Raw genomic sequence first — 23185 nt, 5'->3', positions numbered from 1 at the left:
ACTGACTAATATAATGTTCCTCTAAGATGAAACTCGTGAAGGTTTAAAGCCTGTAAAGATGTTTATTGTACTTTCTAAACACAAACCAGGTTCTACCAGACCTGGTCAAAAATATAACAATTCTAATGGATCCCCCCTTCCTCTATACTGAAAACTTGACAAAGGGAATCCTTATGTGATAGTTGGGATAAATATAAGTGCCCTTGGATTCAAATGTTTGAGAGTTGACACATTTTATGAAAAAAAGCAGCGCAAGCTGTTGATGAAAATAATTTGATGATGCAATTAAAGTGAAGGATTGTACATTCTGCAGGTAATGAAAAGTGATTTGGTTTTTAAGCTATGAGGCTCGTCTAGGCCTATTACGTAAAGTACACTCAGAATATTTTACCCTAACTTTTAAGGAATATGTAAAATAATTGAATGACAAAGTTCCATTTGATTTTTTTAAAATATTTTGAACATAAACTTACCTAATAAACTTTACATGATGTATATGCATCCGTTTAATAAAGCCTATTCATTTGAAATGCATATTCACCAAGTTTATGTTTATTATTAATATAATTTATTGAATTTAAATGCACATTAATCAGATTATGTTTTCAGAATACATTAAGTATATTTGTTTGAATAACATAGTAATTAGCTTACCTTTTCAAGATGAATTACGTGTATGGGTTTGAAATACATACTAATTAAGCTTAAATTTAATGAAAATGCGTTAGATATATGTATTTTTATGATTAATATCCAATGATTTCAGCCCCACTCCGCAATCCCTGCGCCAGTCCGCCGTGTCAGTGGGAAGAGAAAGGTCCACTATTAATAACGTCTCAAATTGAACCGAATTCCCCAAAATCTCATTTCGGTATAAATTTACAGAGCAGTGAAATACAGTGAAATACAAAGTATTCTTTTAGACATGAGAACATAGTTGACTGAGCACCTGCAGTTTCTTGCTTTCTGTGTTCGGCATGTGTGAATCTTCCAGGTTGTGAACGTACAACAACACTATGGTCCCTATTTTAACGGTCTGAAATGCAAGTGAGAAGCGCTAAGCGCAAGTAGCTTTGTGGGCGGTTCTATGGCGATGTTGCTATTTTACCAGCGCAAAAATGACTCTTGCGCCCGGCGCAAATCTAAAAAGGGTTGGTCTGAAGTAGCCTGATTACCCGTAGGTGTGGTTTGGGCATAACGTGCAATAAACCAATGAGAGTGCCAGCTCCCATCCCCTTTAAGAGCCATGGGTGCATTTGAATCTGACGAGTTGATATTTTGACAGCGCGTCTGCAGTCTCTGATGAGACAGATGCACATGAATTTCAAACTTCAAATGGCTCAGTTTATGGCCAAATAATATGGCCTAATTAACACATGGAATAAGGTTTTCTTCCACAACTTCAGAAATACTGAGTCCTCAAATAAATTTCGGCAAAGAAAACGTATATGATATGATATGCGGTAACTGTGGTTCTATTTAATGATATACTCAATACATTATAAACATAGTTTCTTATCAGTATTGTATGCATTATCGTTATCGACTTGTGTTCCTAATATGCATGCGTCCCCCCGTTAACATACATTTCTCATGGACTGTATTATGCGTGACGTGTTTAGTTTGCGTGTGTTTAAACAGATGGACGCACACACGCGCACCCGCATTCATTCATACTTTTGAACACTCACTCATGGTAAAACAATGTTTTCTCACGATCAAATACTCATCAATTCTAAAAGTTATGGGCATGTACACAATGTCTGTGTCCAGAAAATATGTGTTTTCTGTACGGTGTTTGCAGATGAATTGATTTAAAAGTACAACTTATTACCGCTGTATCAGCTGTTCTTTCCCAAATAATTTACCAAGAATGTGTGCCTAGGTAGATGAGAGAAGCAAAGTGTATGCACGAGGTGCACAAGCAAAATTATGCATGCGCCCTTAAAATAGCATCTGAACAACGCGCCACTGACTTTAAACCAGGTATTTCCTGGTTTGTGGCGCAAGTGGTTTCTGAAACTGCAAAATAGCAGCAGGGAAAGTTTGTGCCAGAACACGCCTCCTCCTTTCGCCGAACCGCTCCTTGGAGCGCAAGATCCTTCCCTAATTTACCGACGCGTGGCGCAGGAGGAAAAAGAACGCTCTACGCCAGTTGCAATCTAGCAACGACGCATGCGCCAGTGATTAAGTCAATTGCGCCGGATGCAAGATAGGGCCCTGGACTTAAAGGGACAAGCTGGGATGGGTTGGTTGGGATGGTTGGTGGGGGAAGGTATTTTTGCTCATTATTTGAACATTACCCTTTTTTGGATCAAAATATTGTTTCAAATATGAGTAATATTTTAGATACGAATGTCAAATGTTGTAAAAAAAAAAGAAGAAAAAGTTACATTTCTTCATGTCCAATGTGACATATTGTTAATAAAAATATTAAACAAAAAAAAAAAACACAATCCAAACAAAATATTTACAATAGTTTTTGCATCCTCACACTATCTGGTGACTTTTGGAAATTTTAACTAAACTAAGCAATTCAAACTGAGTTAATTTAGTTTTCCAAGGTATCTTGTTTGCTTATCCACACATCTTTCCAATACACTGTAGCACTTGTTTTGTCAGATATTCTATTATACTGCTGTGTACAAATATATTTTCTGAAGTATCTACCGGTGTAGCCATGTTATTTATACATTCCTTGTATATCTGTTTTTAGGCATTTGTGTATCTACTAAAAAACAGAGTTCACCTGGACTCTGCATGGCTTCCTCCTTACTCCCACCGCCCCTTCTCATCCCTTACTCTCCTAAAAATAGCCCTCTTACATACTTATTGTATGTTGTATGTCCTGGCACTTAATGTACACTGATTGTATGTTGTATGCCCTGGCAATTAAAAATAGTACCTAGCATTGTGTAGCATCTTATCTTAGCTATCATTGCTGTATATGGTAAATGGGTTAACCTAGCAAAGTGCTTGGCACTTGTTTCTATAAACATCCTTACTGTACCAACAGCAATATTTTGTTGTTTCTCTTTCTTCCGACAAATTCACTTATTGTATCTTTGACACTTTGGAAAAAGGCGTCGGCTAAATGCCCTAAATGTAAATGTGAATGATGAAAACAACAACTTGGAATCACACACTTTATTTTTTTTCTTTACAAATGCATTGCTCCCCTCTATTGCTGAAACACAACAAGGCATAGGCATAGTAGTATTCAGATCATTATACCTATATAATCGGCCAACATTTTTGCCTATAACAAGAGCTGCGGAACATTACCTAGGTACTAGGGAATAGTTCTGTGTAATTCTGTGTGACTCAAATTCTGTTTAATTTGGGTGGAAACACAGTAACAGTGATTAATTGTCAACCTACTCAAGACAACATTTTTAAAAATCAACGTGCCTCAGAAACTAAACAGAGAAAAACCTACCAACAAGGAAACAAGAGCACAAACCAACCCTTTCACAGCGAAACAGGTGATCATGTTTTAGTCATTAAAGTCTATTTGACCATAATTCAACAGATTATTGCCCTCAGACCAAGCTGCGTGCTGCGCTCCGTCCATCTCTGAGGCGACCTGGTTTCCACTGGCCAAAGCGTGACTCTGTCCACCGATAGTGGCATCACAGTCTGGGCAGCGTCTGCTCTCCATTGCCCCTCCGCACTCCGTTATGATATAGATATGGCCGTTTGGACACTTGTACCAGTGACCAGGTGGCAACTTCAGAGCCGAGACGACCATCTCCCTCTCCTTATCACTAATTCCTAGGCCCGTGTAGGGGAGTTTTTCATCTAGATTCCGTAAGGCCAGCTTCACTTTGTCTGCGTCTTGTTCGGTTAAAGGGTCAATCTTATCCAAAACCTTCCTGATATCATCTACTCCAGCCTGGATTTTTGTTATTTGTCGTCTTTGGTCTGCCATTGTGCACCGTGCGTTGAGTTCAGCCAAAAGGGTGAGTCTCTGCAGCTCCTTTTGCAAATCTGTGACTTGTTGTTCAGTGAATTTCTGTTTTGGGTGAAGAAGCCATTGGAAGAACACATCAACTTTGTCTGTGAAACGGAGGCTGTGGTTTCCAGTCATCTCCTCCTTTTGGATCTTCAGAAGCATGGCGGCTCTCTCCATAAAGAGCATTGTATGTTCCACTACCAGCAGTTCATTAATGGTGAGATGTGACGCTGACAATTGGCTTTGAACACGCTCATTACATATGTTTGGCAAATGTGTAAGAAGTTGTCTGTTGGTTTCCCATTGCACTGTGAGGGTGTTGGTTTCAGTTTCGATATCTATCTTGTGTCCATTTATCTTCTCCTTGACTTTCTCTATCTCGGCCAGGCTGCGGTTGATGTGAGAGCCGTAGCGAAGGTTTCTGCGGATCGGAGTGCGACATCTGGGGCACTCTTTCAGTTTGATGACCATCTGCTCATTTTCTTGTGACTGTTGGTCCATCTCCATGTATGTGTCCATAGCTTCGGACTCAACAATGTGACCGCAGTCCTCCAGATGAATGAAGTAGGCCTCGGGATCGTCCTCAGAGCCGAAGAATATTTCTGTGACCTCGTCGTGATCACAGACGCGACATTTGTTTGGACATTTGTCTCCGCAGAGGCCTATGCAGGGGTGGCCGCAGCCCAGCATTTTGGAACAGGGCTTCGTGCATGGCGGGCGGTCACAAGGTTCGTGGCAAAGCTTGCTGCAACTTTGGTGCAGACATTGCCAGGCACAAGGCTCTGCGCAAGGGGCACAGGGTTGGCCACAACGTTTCTTGCACTTGCTGTGGATGCAGACGTTCTCGCAGGGCAGCTTGCATGGAGGGCACTCACCGGTGCAAGGTTCCCTGCACTTATGGGAACAAATGAGCAGACGTTCACACTGGTAGGAGCATGGAAGGTGATAGCGCCCCTGGTTGCATTCGTAGCAAGTACCAGTACAGCTGTGGCCGCATTTGAGCTGTAGGTCACACGGGGTCCTACAGCTAGGCTCATATTCTTTTGTCTTGTAGAAGCAGTAATCACTCTGGGTATGTCCACATTCTAGAATGAAGGGGACCATTACCTTGCAATTAATTGTACATGGACCCCCACACTTTGCTTTACACTGATGTCCGCATTGGAGACTTTTCTCACAGGGCGCAATGCATTTGAAGTCAGCAGGGTCCATGTAGCAAGGGACCATTTGCTTGTGCCCACAACCTGGTAAGGTCTTCTCAATCTTCACCGGACACGCTGGGCATTGACGGTGACAAGCCAATGGGCACTTGTGTCCACGATCACACAGTTTTCTCTCACAATGTTTCTCACACTTGTACTTCTTGTGCTGGGGGTCATAAGGGTGGCATACTCGCTCACAAACATGGCCGCAGTCCAAGCGGAACTCACAAGGCGTCAAACACCCCCCTTCGGGGGCTTGTTTGAAGTCCTCGGAGCAGGCGGCCTGGATCTGTTTTTCTGGGTGGTTCTGACAGCACAGAGTGAGCGCTTTGCCCATCTGTTCCTTCTCTTTCAAGGTGCCGAAGATATTGCTCCACAGTTTGACCTTGCTCAGTATTGCACTGTTTCCAATGCAGTAGAGGCCTTTCTTGGCGCGTGATAATGCCACGCAGACGCGGTTGGGGATGCTCAAGAAGCCCACAATTCCCTTGGCGTTGCTGCGGACTAGAGACAGCAAGACAATGTCGTTCTCCTCCCCTTGGTACTTGTCAACCACATGCACTTTGACCCCTGCAAACTCGGAGGAGGGCATCATATTGCGCAGGCAGAAGAGCTGTCCGCTGTATGTGGTGAGGATAGTAATCTGTTCTGGATTGTAGTCCTGCATCAAAAGATAGCGACACAGAGCAACTACAAACATGGCTTCATGTTTGTTCTCGTGACTCTTCCCATCCCTGAGGTTTTCCTCTAGGTGGCTGTGCTCCAGGAAGAACAGATTGGTTTTGATGCCCTGTGATAAAGCAGACAATCGAGAATATACATTATGGCTCTGAAAGCATCATCTATTTGGAGACATACAAGTAGTAAAATACATTCAATTAGTAGTTAGGAGACATTGTAATTGTAGAAGGGACAAAGGAAAGTAGTCAAAATAGATCAAATGTCACAGTGCTAACACACACAAACACACACACACTGGAAAGGTCAGACGTTCTGAATCCCTCTAAATAGAAAAAGATAAACGCCTCAGGCCGGAAGGTGTGTACTGCTGGAGGAGAGAGCAGCAGTGGATTCAACAATCACCTTGACGTTGTCGTAGTCCATGACTGACGGGTGGTTCTCCAGCTCGGGGTAGATGTGTGGGGTCAGGAGGCAGGCGATGTCAGGCCTCATGCGATGCTTGACCAGACCACACACACACACACACACACACACACACACACACACACACACACACACACACACACACACACACACACACACACATCAAGAGAATATTAGAACAGAACGTTGCTTGATATTATGCTTTCAATCTGCAAAGTTTTAAACTTAAATGCTCTGTACTGTTCAGGGACGGCCGGGGATAATGGTCTAGAATTTCTGCGTCCCGATGGTTGATTTCGGGGCTGTCAGCAATTAAGACAGGGGTTCTCAAAGTTTTGACAGCTGAGGGCCGCCAAAGGAAAAATAATCTGGCGGGAAACGCCGTTAGCATCCCAGTGGTGAAAGAAAACATTGCACCGTGGACCTCTGGGAGTGAGGTCAAGTGAAGTTTAAATCACGAAACTGAGGTTCATTCAGGATTCTTTCAAAGTAATGTACAGTCGGATTAAAACTAACAAATGTAACAGGATTTAATTGAAAGCTAGAGAGAGTCGACATTTCTCTTTATATTTATTCATTTTTGTTTAAATTAATATATATATATTTTCTTTTACTTAAATCTGTATGTCATTGCGGGCCGCCAGGAATGTTTCTGCGGGCCGCCATTGGCCCACGGGCCGCACTTTCAGAACCAATGAATTAAGGTGAAGAGCTAAGATAATTTTCTCCTGTGATCTCTTTGTAATGCACAAGGCTTACTGTGGCGATAAAATATATGTTTTTACTAGCTTACATAGCCCTCTCACCCTGTGCACTCAACACATGATGCATTATTTTGACCATTTCCGTTCTGGAGGATATTATCCTAACCTTGCCCAGTTCTAACACCCCAAAAATAACAAAACAGGGGATGCTTTCCATCTCCCAGTGTATTCCCATTGTGCTATTCAGGACTTAGTGGGTTCAGGACTTAATGTGCAACATGAATCAAATCATATTTTGTAGCTACGTGTAGCAATGTGAGTTCATGTAAACCTGGCTATTTTCCTCCCAAATAGGGACAGTGTAGATATATATAGAAGAGGGTAAATATTCATTTAGGTACAAAATAGTTAGGAAAACTGATTAGAAATTAAATGCCTCAGGTTTATAAGGTTAAATTCAGACAGACTGAGCTGATAATGAGGTGATTCAGAGGACCTTCCAGAACAATATAGTTTGGTTTTTGCTTTCATCTTGTCAAAATGTTTTATTAATTTACCTTTTTATATGTAGGCTGATAAACATGGATGGACCCATACATATTTACACATCACACATCAATATACTTAGGTTGTCAACTTAAATTCATACTCTCTGACTGAGAAGAGCGAATATTTCCAGTCCTTCTTAAATAAAGGCAGGAGGCTGCCATTGTACCAACCTGATAGTTGAGCCTGACGAAAGGGAAATCATTTTTCACCAGCCTCTCGAACATGGAAACCTCCAGACTGAAGTTCTTGGCCAGGTCGTACACTGTAGCACTGGGCCGCAGCTGCCAGGAGAAAACAATTATTATCTATTAATTATTATTATTTTTGGTTCACTGGCTGTCCCCTTAAAGGTACTACGTGTAAGAATCACAAATCTTTTCTCATTTCTGTCCCCTGTGGCCGGTAATCGAAGAGCAGCCTGCGCAGTGATAGCTCCGTGGATTGAGATTGTTACAATCATCAACTAACGTGGGTTAGAATCATAAATAAACATTAGCCATTAACAGAATATTAGTGTATATGAAGCACATAAAAAGTACAAATTATAAGTTCGGAAAGAACAGCAATTTTGCCAATTATCAGTGCTTAGTCGTCACTTCCTTCCCAGCCCACAGGCTGTTCTTCGCAATGGAGAGAAAATGGAAGGTCAAATTATTTTCTTTCACCCTACCAGCCCTCTCAGTTGTCTGTATCAACAGGCTTGTATTGGCTAATCACCAGAGACCCTTTAACTAAAGTGCTGAAGTGACATGGTGCAGCTTTAAGACCCAACATGTGTTCTCTGTTGTTGTTGTTGTTGTTGTTGTTGTTGTTGTTGTTGTTGTAGTACCTGCTGGTGGTCTCCGATGAGGATGAGGTGCTGACACTCTGGGTTCAGAGAGGTGATGGTGTGGGCCTCCAACACCTCAGCAGCCTCCTCCACTATCACCAGCCGCGGACGTACTTCCTGCAAGATCTTACGGAACTTGGCCGCCCCTGTGGTCGTCATGCCGATGACCTGATTGGTGAAATCCTTATTGTGAGCCCTTTTATTGCACTTTAGCGCACAGTATTTCTCTGCTCGCGAGAGTAATGAAAAATCATTCATTGAGCAGGTAATGAAAATGTACGGTCTTTGCTCCCGTGCTCCCAAAGTGTTTAACTGTTCACTCTGATATATTCAGCTGTGGTTTTCTTTTTGGAACGAAGTGGGCGGAGCCAGCCATGGCCATTGAATCCTTGAATATGATTGGTTACATGATGCAGGACAAGTTCAAACACCTCATGAAGTGCTTGCATTGCTGACATTTAACCAAGAGCTGCTCAATAGTAAATATCTCAGAACATGCTTTGTAAAAAATTTAAGGACGGGATTAAACCTCAGACAGCTTACAGATGTCATGAGGCGCAGCAGTAAACCTAAGTCCGAATTGAAGATCAGCATTCCTCGTCTGATGTCCAATAAATGAGTCCAATAAAGTCCAATAAATGAGCGCTGAAAAATGTAAAAGCTCTTTACAGGTACATTGAGAAATCAACATCTAAACGTGATAAGCTAGAGCAGCCATTCACATTAAGGGATACAATCAGGGTCGGACTGGCCATCTGGCATACCGGGCATCGTCCCGGTGGGCCGTTGACCCAATGTGGGCCGGTCCGGTCCGTTATGTTTTGTTTTTTTTCTCTCTAAATTCCCTCCAATTGGGCCGGCAAATGGGCTACAGAGGGATAGCAGTGCGTTGCCAGCATCGACATATTATTGGTCTATGTTTGTCATTGTCAATCAATCATGGGCTGACAGGCTCAGAGCTCTGACAATGCTGTCAATCACAACACAATCCAGGGTGGGCGGGACCTCATGGCATGGGCCGGAGTCGCAGGAGTCGGGTAGGAGCTGAAAATGCATAAGTGTAAGAAACGCCTGGGTGGCGCCGAAAAACTGCGACTTAAAAAGCTGAAGTCTCTGGAGGTGGAAGCTGCTGAATGTAAAAAATGTACAGACCTATTTGGTGCCGGGGTCAACACCCCAGCAGGTGCTGCTGTGCCGGGAGACGAGTGAGTGGAGGCATATATGCTAAGTAACGTTAGCCTGGGGCTAGCTAGGCTACATTTTGAGACATGTCCAAAACAAAGTAGAAAATGTTTTTACATTGAATGTGATGTGACCTAATTAACTGCATAATTGTGAAAACATATTAGCCCAGAGTTGAAGGGCTGTTACTGTTGGTAGTTGCGGTTGATTTTGTTTAAATATGCCGAATTGGGATATTATGGGTTATTATTGTTCAGATGATTTAGCTAAACTAGTTAACAGCTGCTAACGTCAGCTGTCTCTTGTTGCCATAGCAACAGTAAACATTGACATGGACTAATGAGCTGTAAATAGAGATGCAGAATCAAGCTGTATTGTAAATACAGATAAGATACTTTGAATTTTAGCACAAAATACAAGTAAACATATAGGAAATAATTAGTTTAATTTGCAATATTTGCCATTGAATTTATTGTAATCTTTCAATTCCTTTATTGTTTACTGAGGTGATGACTATTTCATGTGGTGAGAGGAATGCAATATGTGTATGTATGAAGAAACATACTATATGTTTGATAAAATGACAATTGGTCATTTTAGTTGGAGAGAGAGAGTCGTCTTGACTTTGTGATTTTATTATGCAAATTATTTTGTCTCAGATTGAAACAAAAGGTTTGATTATGATTATTTCCTGGTTGAAGATTTTCATATTGATGATTTTAAATTCAAACGTCTGCATATCTTTTAAGTTCAATTAATAGTTATGCAGGTAGGCCTTAGGGCTCTTTTGAGACTTAAGTCATCCTTCATGACGGATACATTTGTTCACCAACTGTCACTACATCACAAAAAGGCTACATGGCTATAGATACTTGTCAGTACACAGATACTGAGTACAGGTTCTGTTTGCTGTTTCTTGCAGGTCATGAATTTGGTGAGGAGTGTAGCTGGCTGGCTTCTCATACGTGTATACATACATGTGCACATGCACGTATATGAGAATGCATATCTATTCAGACCTGTAATTTATGTCTTAGACTTTTTCACACAGCTATAGATAAAAAAATTATAATTAAATTCTCTATTTATGGTTTCATAATGACTGAGTCACCGTTAAAACAAATGAGTTTCAGCTCTAATGTTGCTACTGTCTGTAATATCTTTCTATTTAGATTATTTGTCAGGATATTTTGTTATCATTGTGCGAGTCTGGTTTTAACTAATGCTGGGCTTACACCAAATGATTTTCACAGTCACAGACTAAAAACTGCACATGGGGCGTCAGATGCTTGATGCTTCAACTTGTGCACCCTCAATTAATACATTTTTCCTAAAAGGCTATATTATTGCTCTCGCGTTCTCAAAACTGCATGTGAGGGCAATACAAGTGCTCCCAATAATGATTTGTTTGTATGGATGGGTTAGTTGTACACATGTGCAAATAATTTTGCTATTTTGCTCACTATTTAGCAGTTATATGCCACCATATTCATGCTCCATTACATTAACAGTGGCTCTCTATAATAGCTCTGGTAATACCTTGGCACTGCGGAGGAGACAGATTTTCTCGTTGAGCCGCAACTCCTCCAACCTTTCCACCGTGTTCTGATATTCCTCTTCAGACTGCTGAAGTTGATCTTGCAGAAAATACCTGTAGCGTGACACCCATAGCCTGCAGAAGATGATGTGGGGAGATTTAACAACAATAAGACACCACAAGATGTTTGGCTCACAGAATGGTGTGAGAGAGCAGTACACAATAAAAACTCTAATTTCCCATCAGAAAAGTAAGAAGAATATCTGCACAAAATATTTTATATTTTTTATCGCCAAAAAAAGATGCAGCTTGGCTTCATTCCAAAACTTTTCTTACACTTCTTTCTTATTGCCTTTTCACTATACAGTATGTGAAAAAGCAAAAGAGCTCAAGCTGCGTGAGTGTTGCTAAAAGCACGGTCTACGGTGATCTGGACCAATCACGACCCTCAGCTTGCTTTAAGGGTCATACACCTCTCAACAGACACTCGGACTAATAGACAGAAACTCACAGACACAAACATTCACAACAATGAAAGTTTGAGGATTTGCAAACAGTCAAGACTTCAAAAACTTGGAGAGGATGAAGACAGAATCATAGAGTACACATCCTGCGGTTTACATTAAAGAATGGAGCTATAGCATACTCTTCTGGACAAACTTGGCATCATAAACCTCAAAGATGCTAGCAAAGGTCATTTGACTTTTTCCCCTTAGATAGCTTTTACAACAAGGTATATAACAAGGTATGCAGAGATACATGGATTATCATCTAATCTTACTAGTTTCTGAGTTTCTGATTTTCCAAATTAGCTTGTGTTCAGGCTTTAAGGGTTAACATATGTTATGAACATGTTCCTCCAGAAGCCTATAACTTGGGCATGATAAAATCAAATCCTGAAGAATCAAAATCAAAATCCTCCAACAATTTGATCTGTTTTACTTTCAAATACATAGATACACAAAGATCAAAGATAAACTCTATCTTTTCCCATATTATAAGGCTCATTTCTGCATCAGATACTTTTTTGGGTAAGGTGATTAAAAAAATGTACAAAAATAAAATGAGGAAGTGAGAGTGAAAAGAATTTAAACATACCGATAAAGTCTCCATCGGTCTGCCATACTCAGATGCCAAATGTCAAAAATGGCATTTTCCTCTGCTTCGGTCATGTCTGATTCCTTATCCAGTTCCTTTTGTATTGTTAATTTGATTCTTTTCCTCTGTTTGGCCTGAATCTAAACCATAGATTAAATAAAATATATATTAACTGTTAGTCCTGTTTTTTAAGTTACAATTCCAAAGTATGCAATAACTATGATTTATTAGATCACTTCTCGGTATTGGTTAAAAGTTTGAGCAATTTACATTTATTTTAAGGTAGAGGGCTAAATACTGGCGTTACCAGATTTAAAAAGACTTCTTAAACAACAAACTATCTAAAGCGACTAATTTGGGCAACGTTTTTGTAATATGCATCGATATTCTTAGCTGCCTTGACGTGTTCAAGAGGTTAATAATATATGTGGCTTTGGATGACAGCGTCTGCTAAAAGCCTTAAATGTAAATGCAAATGTTGTTTAACAAAAACAAGGTTGTCAACTTTACCTGCCATTCCTGTTCACTCTGGCCCTCCTGTATGCTGACTTTCTCAAAGTTCACAGCCAGAATCAGTTCCTCTCCTTGTTGCTCTCCTTGCTCCTGCTCCCCGTTGGACTCAAAGCCGTCTTCGATAAATCGCTCAGCGTGAATCAGGTCTGCTTCCTCAATGATCTGGATGAACTCATCCGCTACCACCTCCGCTTCTGTGTGGTCATCCGTCTCCATGTCTGAAGCGTTGAAACCAGAAAAAAAAAAAAAATCATTTACTCTCATAAATATGGCTAAAGTGTAAAATAAAAAATGTGGCTATTTATAATTTTATAGTAGCATAAACTAACTTCCCATGGTACTGTATTTATCGATCTATACAGTACACATACATCAGACTGGAAGATTTGTTAAAGTGTACAGACTTAAGTAAATCTACTGTGATACATACTGTGATAGATTGAGTGTAGCCAAGGGTATTACAAAATATATGAAAAAAACTACAATTGAAATTCAATTTCAACCTAATTTAATATGTCATTACCGTTTCTTATGCTTTATTGCATTATACCATTTTGAGAATAATGTTTCCTTTCAATCGTTATAGCTAGGGTAGGCCACTTAGACAAAAGTATCCAACCTAAAGGGTTGACCTCCCTCCAAAGCCACTCACATTAAGGATGTAAATAGTATTTGAACATAAATAAAAGAAAAAGCTTTTGAAATAAATTGCCTAGCTTTAAATAATTTAATTTGTGCATGCCTTAAACATTGATGGATGTTTTCTTAAACAATGACGGAAACAGAGGGGAACCATTAATGTTGTTGAATATTTTGTTGTTTAGCAGGAACCTCACCTTCATGTGCTTCCTTCTCCACCTCCTGCTGGATGATTGTGGGACCTAATCCCAACCACTCAACCATCTGACTCTGCACTTGGTACCATTCAGCTTGTTGGGAGAATTACATGGAAGATAAATTATGCACTTTAAAAATATTATAGAAATAATATGGAAAATGTGTTACATTCTATGCATGAACATAAATAACTTACGGATGGGCATTGCAGGCTGTTCCAGGCTGTGCCAGTGTCTATCTGAAATGAATTTCTGCAGAATGTGCTCTCGAAGGACCCCCTTCTGACTGCACTGTAGTTGTACAGCATGATCCTTGATTATATGCTCCCACTTTACCATATCCCTTAAAATCTGTTAAAAAAGTTGCAGAATTGATGTCGTATTCATATGTATATAGGACCATTTGGTTATTATATAACTTTATAATTAATTATGTCACCCTATGGGAGTGTGTATGGATGATGGCTGGTTTCCACACACACTCCGACCGTAAACATGAAGAGCGGCATGTTTAGGATTATTATTGTTGGTGTCAAATTACACATTGAAAAACACAAAGAAAACAACTAAAATCAAAACCAAAAAGTTGCTACGGTGGAGCTTTAGCTTGGCTAGGGAGACAGAGTGCCTTGGTTTCCTTGGAGACAGACAGACAGACAGACAGACAGACAGACAGACAGACAGACAGACAGACAGACAGACAGACAGACAGACAGACAGACAGACAGACAGACAGACAGACAGACAGACAGACAGACAGACAGACAGACAGACATTTGATCTCACGTCTTTAAAAGCATATCGTAGGTGTTTGGGCATTCCATTTCCCCTACGGAAGATTTCCAGTTGATGTTTGAGGAGGAAGGGCTCAAGGATAGTGCTGTTGCTCCGGCCCCCCACTCTCACGATTCCTTTTTTTAGAAATGTATGGATACCTTCAAATATCCAAAGAAAGAAAAAGCAAGTGAACAAAACTTAAAGCAGCATGAAGCCATTTGTAGAGCGGAACATGAGCAGAATAATGTTGTACTTCTCCCACAGAATTTCCAAAAGGTTTTGCCCATCCGAATACAATAATCTCTATTGGGTTTGACATTAAAGATGAGTCAGGATTACCAGAATTTGTTAATTTGCAATATAGGTTCAACTCTATTACACATGTCGAATAGTGATCTGTAGAGCGCCTGATAGGCTCAGTGACTGCTTGTTTAAGGATAGTTTGCTCTTGATGAAACATGTGTCAAAGGAACTGCAGGCATCTGCACCAACTATGGATGCATCAAAAATGTATTTAACTTCTTTCTATTCTTATTTAACTGAATCTGAAGATTGAAGGAATAAAGTATTGCTGCATATGTAAATGCAGCGGGTCCTTGATGAACAGCGTTCGCGGCCCACTATGTTCGGAATTGCCTCACGCCGTAGAGCGCCAAGCAAAACGTTGGCAACGATTAACACTTAAAAGCCCTGGAATCTGTACTACAAAGGCATGGATCACAATAACAGCCTTAAACGTTTTTGTTATAGGAGTTTGCTGACATTCAACCACAAATATAAATATAGCTGCATGCAGCAATGTGGGTGTCAAGCATAATGGGACTCGATAAAGCTAATTCTGCCGGACGGACGTAATCGGCTGGGTGGCTACATGACGACGGTCTCGGTAATCGGTAAACTAACTCTGCCGGACGGACGTAATCGGCTGGTTGGCTACATGACGACCGTCTCGGTAATAATCTGTAAACTAACTCTGCCAGCCGGACGTAATCGGCTGGTTGGCTACTTTATGACCGTCTCGGTAATCGGTAATAATGGCGGCAGGTGGGATGAAGTACAGCATTATGCAAAGTACACGTAAATCTAGACAAAATGGAAAAATGTCCTAGTGGTAAGGGCGCATGACGACTGTCTCAGTAATCGGTAACCTAATTCTGCCAGATGGACGTAATCAGCTGGGTGGCTAAATGACGACCGTATTGGTAATCGGAGGACGTAATCGGCTAGGTGGCTACATGACGACCATATCGGTAATCGGACGGACGTAATTGGCTAGGTGGCTACATGACGACCGTTTTGGTTAACGGTAATAATGACGGCTGGTGGAATGGGTGGCTACATGACGACCGTCTCGGTAATCGGTAAACTAACTCTGCCGGACGGACATAATCGGCTGGTTGGCTACATGACGACCTTCTCGGTAATCAGTAAACTAATTCTACCGGACGGAGGTAATCGGCTAAGTGGCTACATGACGACCGTCTCGGTAATCGGTAATAACGACTGCTGGTGGAATGGGTGGCTACATGACGACTGTCTCGGTAATCGTAATACGGCTGGTGGAATGAACTACAGCATTATGCGAACACGCGTCAATGTTTACCAAATGGAGAAATGACCCTACCTAGAGGTAAGGGCGCATTATCGTCTGCCCGTCTGCACAAATGACACAAATACATAGGGGTATTCGGAACAATATCCCTAACAGAGACACAATGTTAACAAGCATCCGTTCTTGAGATGGTTCATGAAGCATCTAATGCAGTTAGAATTGCGGTTTATATTGTAAGTGGGCGGAATGGTAACTAAAGTTATTGTTGTTTGACGTCCCCCTGAGGTCAAAGGTCACCAAATTGTGGCTATGATATGTTAAAGAGTTGCTGAGAACAGGCTTACTTCCTGTTTGGCGGCTTTGCCGTCAAGTTTGATTGGCTTTCACGGCCAAATGGTTTGGAAAGCGGTTTGGCAGCTTTGTTCAGCTTGGTCTGAAGATCAAATACGGCAAGTTTCATGATGATTGGACATAATTTGTGGCCTGTGGATATGTAATGTTGATATTGACAACATTCAACATGGCGGCCAGGCTTTGCCGTCAAGTTTGATTGGCTGTCACGGCCAAACGGTTTTGAAAAAAAAAAGGCTGTTTTGCAGATTTGTTTCGGCTTGGTCTGAAGATCATATAGGGCAAGTTTCATGATGATTGGACATCATTTGTGGCCTGTTGATATGTAATGTTGATATTAACAACTTTCAACATGGCGGCCTGGCTTTGCCGTCAAGTTTGATTGGCTGTCACGGCCAAACGGTTATGAATTAGACAAAGCGGTTTAGCACATTTGGTCAGCTTGGTCTGTAGATCATATACTGCAAGTTTCATGAAGATTAGACATAATCTGTTGCCTGTGGATATGTAATATTGATTGTGACAACTTTGAACATGGCACATGGCAATTTCTGAGGTTGCCATGGGAAATATTTTATTAGCTATATGGGGCGGTCTGACAGTATCACCAGACATTGAAAATAAGTATGAAATATACGCACGTGAAGAGAGAGGAGTTAAAACACGTCTTTGTTAATTATAGCGCCCCCTAGAGGTCAATGATCATTAAATTCATTGAGTGTCCCCATAATGATGTCATGGGTCTATGTACCAGGTATGGTTATGATATGTCAAAGGGCTGCTGAGATATTGGCGTATTTCCTGTTTGGCGGCTTCACGGTCGAATTTGATTGGCTGCCGCGGATGTTTCCGTGAGAAATAATTTACTAGCTATACGGGGAGGTCTGATAGTATCACCACATTGAAAATTTGCATTAAATATACTCATGTGAAGAGAGAGGAGGCAAAACACATGTTTGGTTATGATATATCAATGGGCTGCTGAGAAATCGGCTTACTTCCTGTTTGATTGGCTGTAGCGGCCAAACGGTATTGAATTGGAACAAGATTTCAATGTTTTCGATCAAGCATGGAAGATCATGTGTGCCAAGTTTCGAGATGATTGGACATTTTAAAGGTTTTTGACATAAACCAAGATGGTGGAAAATCCATCATGACGCAAAATGATGTCATAGAGTGCGTTGAACTCGGCTTGGACCAAAGATTCCAATGATACCTTGTTTGTGAATATTGGATGAATGGGTCGAAAGTTATAAACATGAATGCATGTCCAACTTTGACCTGTTGGTGGCGCTAGAGCTGATGAGCTAGAGACCTCAAATTTGCTTGATGGGCTAATGGGACTGTCCTGAACCAGTATGCCAAATTGTGCCAGTGTCACAACTTTTCACCAAGGCGTTCCATGGGCTGCCATAGACTCCCATGGAGGCATAACAATAAGAAACAGTACGAAAACAATAGGTTGTCTCGTAACTTCGTTGCTTGACACCCAATTAAACTTGATATAGTAGTGTCTTCTTCTGCACATAAACAAGTTAGAAGAGAGAGGTGAGAGAGCCTTGACGAGCATGGTCCAGGTAGGATGAGACCAAAAGGAAGGGTCTTTATGAATTAGACATTGGCTGTGGTGGCAGTGATGCCTGCTTACCCTCCAGGAACTGGTCCAAAGCGTGGTTTGTGTAACACACGACAAGCATAGGCGCAGCCTCCGGACCGGCACTCCAGAGTCCCTGGTTGGTCAACAGTGCCTTAGCGATTTTAAGGCCGACATGGGTCTTTCCTATAGACAGATCAGAAATGTAGTTGCAGCAAAACAACAGCACGATGTGCTTTCTAAGCTTTACATTCCTGAGAAACCTTAATCTCAGATAGTGTGGAAACCACCCCACTTTCCCCACCCTCACAGTGTATTTTACCACTTTGTACCCCTCCTTACAGCATAACTTTGCAAGAAGAGAAAATGCGTGAATCTAACCGAAATCAGCTATATACATTTTGAATTTTTGATCTATGGTTAAAGTAGAAGTGTCTACCAGTGCCAGGGGGTCCTTGTATGATGGCTAGCTCCTGAGTGAGAGCCAATTGAAAGGCTTCCATCTGAGACTCGTCCAGGTCGAGGGTCTCCTTGGCAGGCCAGTCAGCAGGCCTGAGGCAGTGAAAGGGCTTGATCTTCTTCTTCTTCTTAGGGTCTGCCACCTGTTCCAGGTTGTACATGTCGTTTCCTCTCAGATACCGTGGGGGTTGCACATCTGGGCTGCACTCCACTATATACCTGAAGTGATTGCAGCACATTGGGGATTAGGTTGTTAAAAAGGACATACATAAGTGATTCAGGGAATAAAGTAGCACCCAAGTGTGATTGTGTTGTCTTACATTAATAATTATACATAAATATAAACACACATAAACACATACACAGAAATTGCTTCCTGTATAATCATTTAACATATTTGATCTATAAAAATACTGGTAATATATATATATATATATAATTAATTTGACTTGAACGTCACTGTCTAAAAGCTGGTAAAATGTTGCGGTGCAGGTTGCAATGTCAGTGCACGTGCTTGTTTTTGTTTAAAAAAAAAGTAACCTCTGAAAGGGAAGCTCATCTCCCCGTACTTCCTGCAGGCCCTCCAGAACATGACGGTAGGCCTCAAAGTAGGCAGACGTCTCCACCATCAGAAACGGTCGATTGGTCTGTAGGAAATGGTAGGTTATTGTTGCTATACATTTGTTATACATGATATTATACATATATACCATATAGATGTTATTATGTCATACATATAATACAATACCATCAGAACTCAACACAGTAACAAAGTACACAAAGTCCAACCTGCATGGTTGCCAGCTTTTGTTTGCTCTCATCAGAAAAGATGACCTGAATTCTGCCTTTCTTCACGTCTTTCAGCTCTCGTTCAGATATTGTAGCAAACAGGAAGTTCTCGAAGAAGTCACACGACATGCACAACAAAGACCCATACAGCAACTTCTTGGAGTTTTCCCAGCGAACAAACTGTTGAAAAAGGTGGTTCCTTCATTACATCATAACAGCATAATCAAAATAATGTTCAATGGTTGTTGTGATTAATATAGAATAGCTGTTGGACGTCGGTCCACACACTCACCTTCAGAGGCTTAACGTCAAATTTGATAACATAGGCTATGCCTGAACGAGTGCACAGAGGCGACTCCAGTTTGGCGTCAAAGTACACACTGATGTCATCAAAGCGCTCCTTCTTAAGCTGCTGGGTATTCTTCCCCTGGTCCGAATGGCTCCAGATGAGTCTCTGGATCCCCTCACGTAGCGGCCGCACAAAGTCCTCTCTCAGCAGTCGGAAGTGTGTGTCGAGGTAGGTTTCTGTGTTGGCGTGTTGGCGAGTAGTGGCGTTGGGCCTCAGGTAGGGTGTCTTATTTTCATGGTACTCCTCTCGTGTTGGATAGATGGGTATTGTCCGAAAGTCCTCCAGTTCTTCCTCACCTGGATAAGCAGCAGTTTGCGTCGTTTATTTTTCGGCACATTATGAATGAAACAGTATCTAAATCTTTGCAAGCATTTTAAACCAGTCTTAAACCATTTTGAATCAACATATGTTCTTCATAATATATGACCTTCATTGTCGAGTTGGTCGGATAAGAGGGGAAGATGGTCCCGGTCTGAACGCAGGCTTCCCTCCCTGGATCTCTCTTGGAGTTGCTGGCTTAAAGCCTGGATGACTTCCAGCTTGTCTTCAGTTGGACGTGCGATGTCAACCCCTGAGTCCCTCAGGCCAATGAGAGAGGCCCGCAAGAGAACCACAAGCACAGACACAGCCTGGACTGAGCTGGCTGGGAAGATGCTGAGCACCTGCAGCACCAAATAAAATACTTTAAAGTAATAATTTTAAAAGTAGGGCTGTCCCCGACTCAGAATTTTCTGAGTCTAATCAGATCTTCCTTTTCATTAGACTATTCGACTATTCGACTATTCGGCGGCCGTGCGGGGCAGTTCTTTTGGAGGTTTAAAAAATGAGTTTTCTTTCTATTAGCACTCTGTTTTGGTAGGCTAGGCCTTTTATATATGCTTGCGCGTTGTGCTCAGTACGTTCTCACCTGAACAGTTTTCTCTCAATCAAACTAGTCAGAATTGTAGCCAACTTATTCCTGTCGAGTTTTAATTAGGCTCCTGCCCATAATGCGGTCCGATAATGAACACAGGGCTCATGTATAGGCTAGTGGATAATCCACTATATGAGCCCCGTGTTCACGATCTGATTGCATTTATTGAGCCCGAAAGAATGCACAGCGCTGTGTCGCCACACTGAATGCGCTCCTAGAGAAAATGTAGAAATAATGTAAGGGGAGACAGCCGCTTCCCTCTGCGAGATTCTGTCTAGCAAACAAAGTTACAATGAATCAATCGCCACAGTGACATGGACAGTGTCTAAATAAACCGTCCATGCACCAACCGTTCTGGTTTAAATTTTTATCCATTTCAGCACACGTCGTGCCGCATCAGTTCTTCTAAAATATATAATTAAAATTATTATCTGTATAAATATTATTCCTGTGCATTTTAATGTTTTCTATTTTTAGTTTTATTAAAGAACACCACTCACTGACGAAAAAGATAAAATAAAAATGAAGGAAGACGGCGGGAAACCCCGCAGTCGACTCAGATTCTCTAAGTCGCCTGCGGGGTTTCCCGACTGATGATTCGAATCATCAACTTTCACGGGACAGCCCTACTTAAAGTTAGTTGAGAAGGTCATTTATGACTGGACACACTGTAAAAATAGGGTGTCCTAAAATATTTGACATTTCTAAAAACAACCTGTATCATGAATATTTACATTAATAGCACCAAAGCATCAAACATGCAGGCTTACTTTGATTAAAATGTATCCGTTCCATTTTCCTATACAATCACCTTGAATGCTAAACATTGCACAGAAATTGGGTTGTGCAATTGTGGGTGTCATTTAGTGTGTACAGCTGACCATGCAGCCCTCGTACCTTAGACAGGACAGCTATCATGTTGTCAAAGTGCTGCGGGTACTGTTCCCTGCGGGTGGGGTCGGACTCTGCACTCATTCCGCCTACGTATTGCGGGAGGATGGTGCGCAGGAACCCGCTGTCCTTCACCACACCAGCAAGGTGCTGGACCGTGCTCCTATCCACGCGCGACTGGAAGGCCCTGCTCAGGGCAGAGCAAACCAGCTGCACGAGGTCAGGCCGGATATCTCGCTCCTCCAGGAGCTCTTGAAAGGCAGGAGAGGAGGAGAGGGTGATGGCCACCTCGGAGGGCGGTTTCTCCGAGAGCTCCGCCAGCATCGTGTAGGTCATCCTGCGACCGTGTGGCGCCCCCCCCCTGGTGTCGCTGGGGGGGGCTGACCTCGACTGAGGCGCTCTGGGTCTTGCTCCACGATCGCCCCCCCGACCTCGACTAGCACATCGGCCCCCTCTGGCGCTCTGATCTCTCTGATCAGCTGGCGCCGTCAAACTCCCGCTCCTCTCTCTCGCTGCATGGCGTGCGAAATCTCCGGCTCCAGGGGCCACCCCACCACGCCTACCCCCCCTGCTGCTTCTGGCGTCTCCTCCTCTCCTTTCTCTATCCCCTGTTCTTCCTAATGATCTATCTCCTCCCCTCCCTGATATACCTCCTCCCCTACATGTCCCTCTCTCGTGTCCTCTGCCTACTTGACTCCCTGTTATGGAGCGTTCCCTCACATCAGGGCGTCTTTGACCTCTCCCGACTCCTCTTCTTCCTCCAATCCCTCCTCTGTCCTCCCCTGGTCCAACTCTCCCTGTAGCAGCCGTGCCGTCTGCCACCCCACTGTGTCCTCCTCCTCTTTCAACCCTAATTTTACATTCACTACTGGCCCTCCTCCGTCCCCTGAAGCGGCTATTGCCACCTGTGAGAATCAGGGGGTGAAAAGCAACATTGTTAGCCAATGGAGGTAATGTAGTATGCTATTACATTGGTACTTTTCGGGAATATCTTTAAAATTACCTCTTCCATCATTTTTCTTCTTGGATTCTCCATCCTCTGTATATTCAGTTGATCCATCCATACCCACGTTAAAGGATTGCTAAAGAAAAACAAGTAAGCATGAATTATATTGTGACAAAATCAAGTCGGAGCTCTTTACATCTTACAATTCAGTTCAGCGATGGACGATGTTCCAACTATTTGTCGCACACATGAACGCCACCTGCTGGACCCAGTAAATACAGCACGTGCAGGACAAAATAAGTTTCATTGCATATCCATGAGCGCTTGAAATGGTTTACATTGATAGGTTGCTGTTTTCTTTTTCGATTAATGAAAAAAAATCACAACAAGACCACGTGTGAGTTTCCCGTAACATTTATGTTGCAATGAAAAACAAAAGTACATACCTATATTTGTTAATACGACCGTTACTAAAGGGACAACTACAACATCTAACGTTACTTTATATTGACAGTTACACAGTAGGCCTACATAAATATAATTTATAAAATACTCAAACTCGAGGACTTAGCTAGCCAAATGTCTAATGTTAGCTGGTATATTGAATATTGTTAGCCGAGATAAAATAAGCATTCCTCTCTAGGCTATGATTACATTTATGATACATATTATCAACACATTTATATATTATGTTATTGTCGTCAGAGTTAAGAGTTACATAATAGCGGCAATGCGGCATATGTTTCCCTTGCAGATAGTTACCTGTTCCGGAGCGACCCATTCACGACGCTGCCGCTCCCAAAGTGTTCTCGGTTTACAGTGGAGGGTGCGACTCTGAGAGAGCGCTTTAAATATCATTTGTATCTCTTGGGTTTCGTTTCCTCCGAACTAATTAGTTTTGGTTTAGCCGAATAGAGGGATTATTTATGGATGGATGGATTCATAATTATATACCTATATACACTAATATATTTGATATCTATATATATATTTTTTTACCATTGTCTAATCTATTTATATTATATGATTTTATCCTCGAATTTTCGGCTATATTA

At 41.8% G+C, this 23185-nt stretch overlaps 1 protein-coding gene and 1 long non-coding RNA gene across 2 annotated transcripts; one reads left to right on the top strand and one right to left on the bottom strand.

Moving 5' to 3' along the window:
- Positions 1-3132: 3132 nt before the first annotated feature.
- On the bottom strand, positions 3133-23029 carry LOC132470561 (NFX1-type zinc finger-containing protein 1-like). Its single transcript, XM_060069277.1, has 19 exons — positions 22893-23029; positions 22188-22266; positions 21191-22089; positions 19808-20042; positions 19324-19676; positions 19032-19211; positions 18783-18889; positions 18223-18461; positions 17838-17969; positions 14296-14444; positions 13707-13860; positions 13510-13602; positions 12671-12891; positions 12161-12300; positions 11065-11197; positions 8344-8511; positions 7685-7795; positions 6241-6336; positions 3133-5947 (listed from the first exon to the last, which is right to left on the bottom strand). The coding sequence occupies exons 1-19, from the start codon at positions 22986-22988 to the stop codon at positions 3497-3499; spliced, it is 6036 nt and encodes a 2011-aa protein (XP_059925260.1). The 5' UTR covers positions 22989-23029; the 3' UTR covers positions 3133-3496.
- Positions 14041-14552, top strand: LOC132470567 (uncharacterized). The gene is made up of 2 exons (XR_009528670.1): positions 14041-14141; positions 14250-14552. It is a non-coding gene; the product is annotated as an uncharacterized LOC132470567 (long non-coding RNA).
- Positions 23030-23185: the final 156 nt, after the last annotated feature.

Source organism: Gadus macrocephalus, chromosome 13 (assembly GCF_031168955.1).
Source record: "Gadus macrocephalus chromosome 13, ASM3116895v1".
Classification (NCBI taxonomy): Eukaryota; Metazoa; Chordata; class Actinopteri; order Gadiformes; family Gadidae; genus Gadus; species Gadus macrocephalus.
Note: the sequence above shows the minus strand (reverse complement) of the source record. Positions and strands in the feature narration are given on the sequence as shown.

What these genes read in the sequence shown, in the direction of transcription:
- LOC132470561 (XM_060069277.1), bottom strand. Translation starts at nt 22,988, where the DNA reads ATGATATTTAAAGCGCTCTCTCAGAGTCGCACCCTCCACTGTAAACCG. An exon ending in GAAGAAAAATGATGGAAGAG is followed by an intron (nt 22,090 to 22,187) that starts GTAATTTTAAAG and finishes TGATTCTCACAG; the next exon opens with GTGGCAATAGCCGCTTCAGG. An exon ending in AGAGTGAACAGGAATGGCAG is followed by an intron (nt 12,301 to 12,670) that starts GTAAAGTTGACA and finishes TCTATGGTTTAG; the next exon opens with ATTCAGGCCAAACAGAGGAA.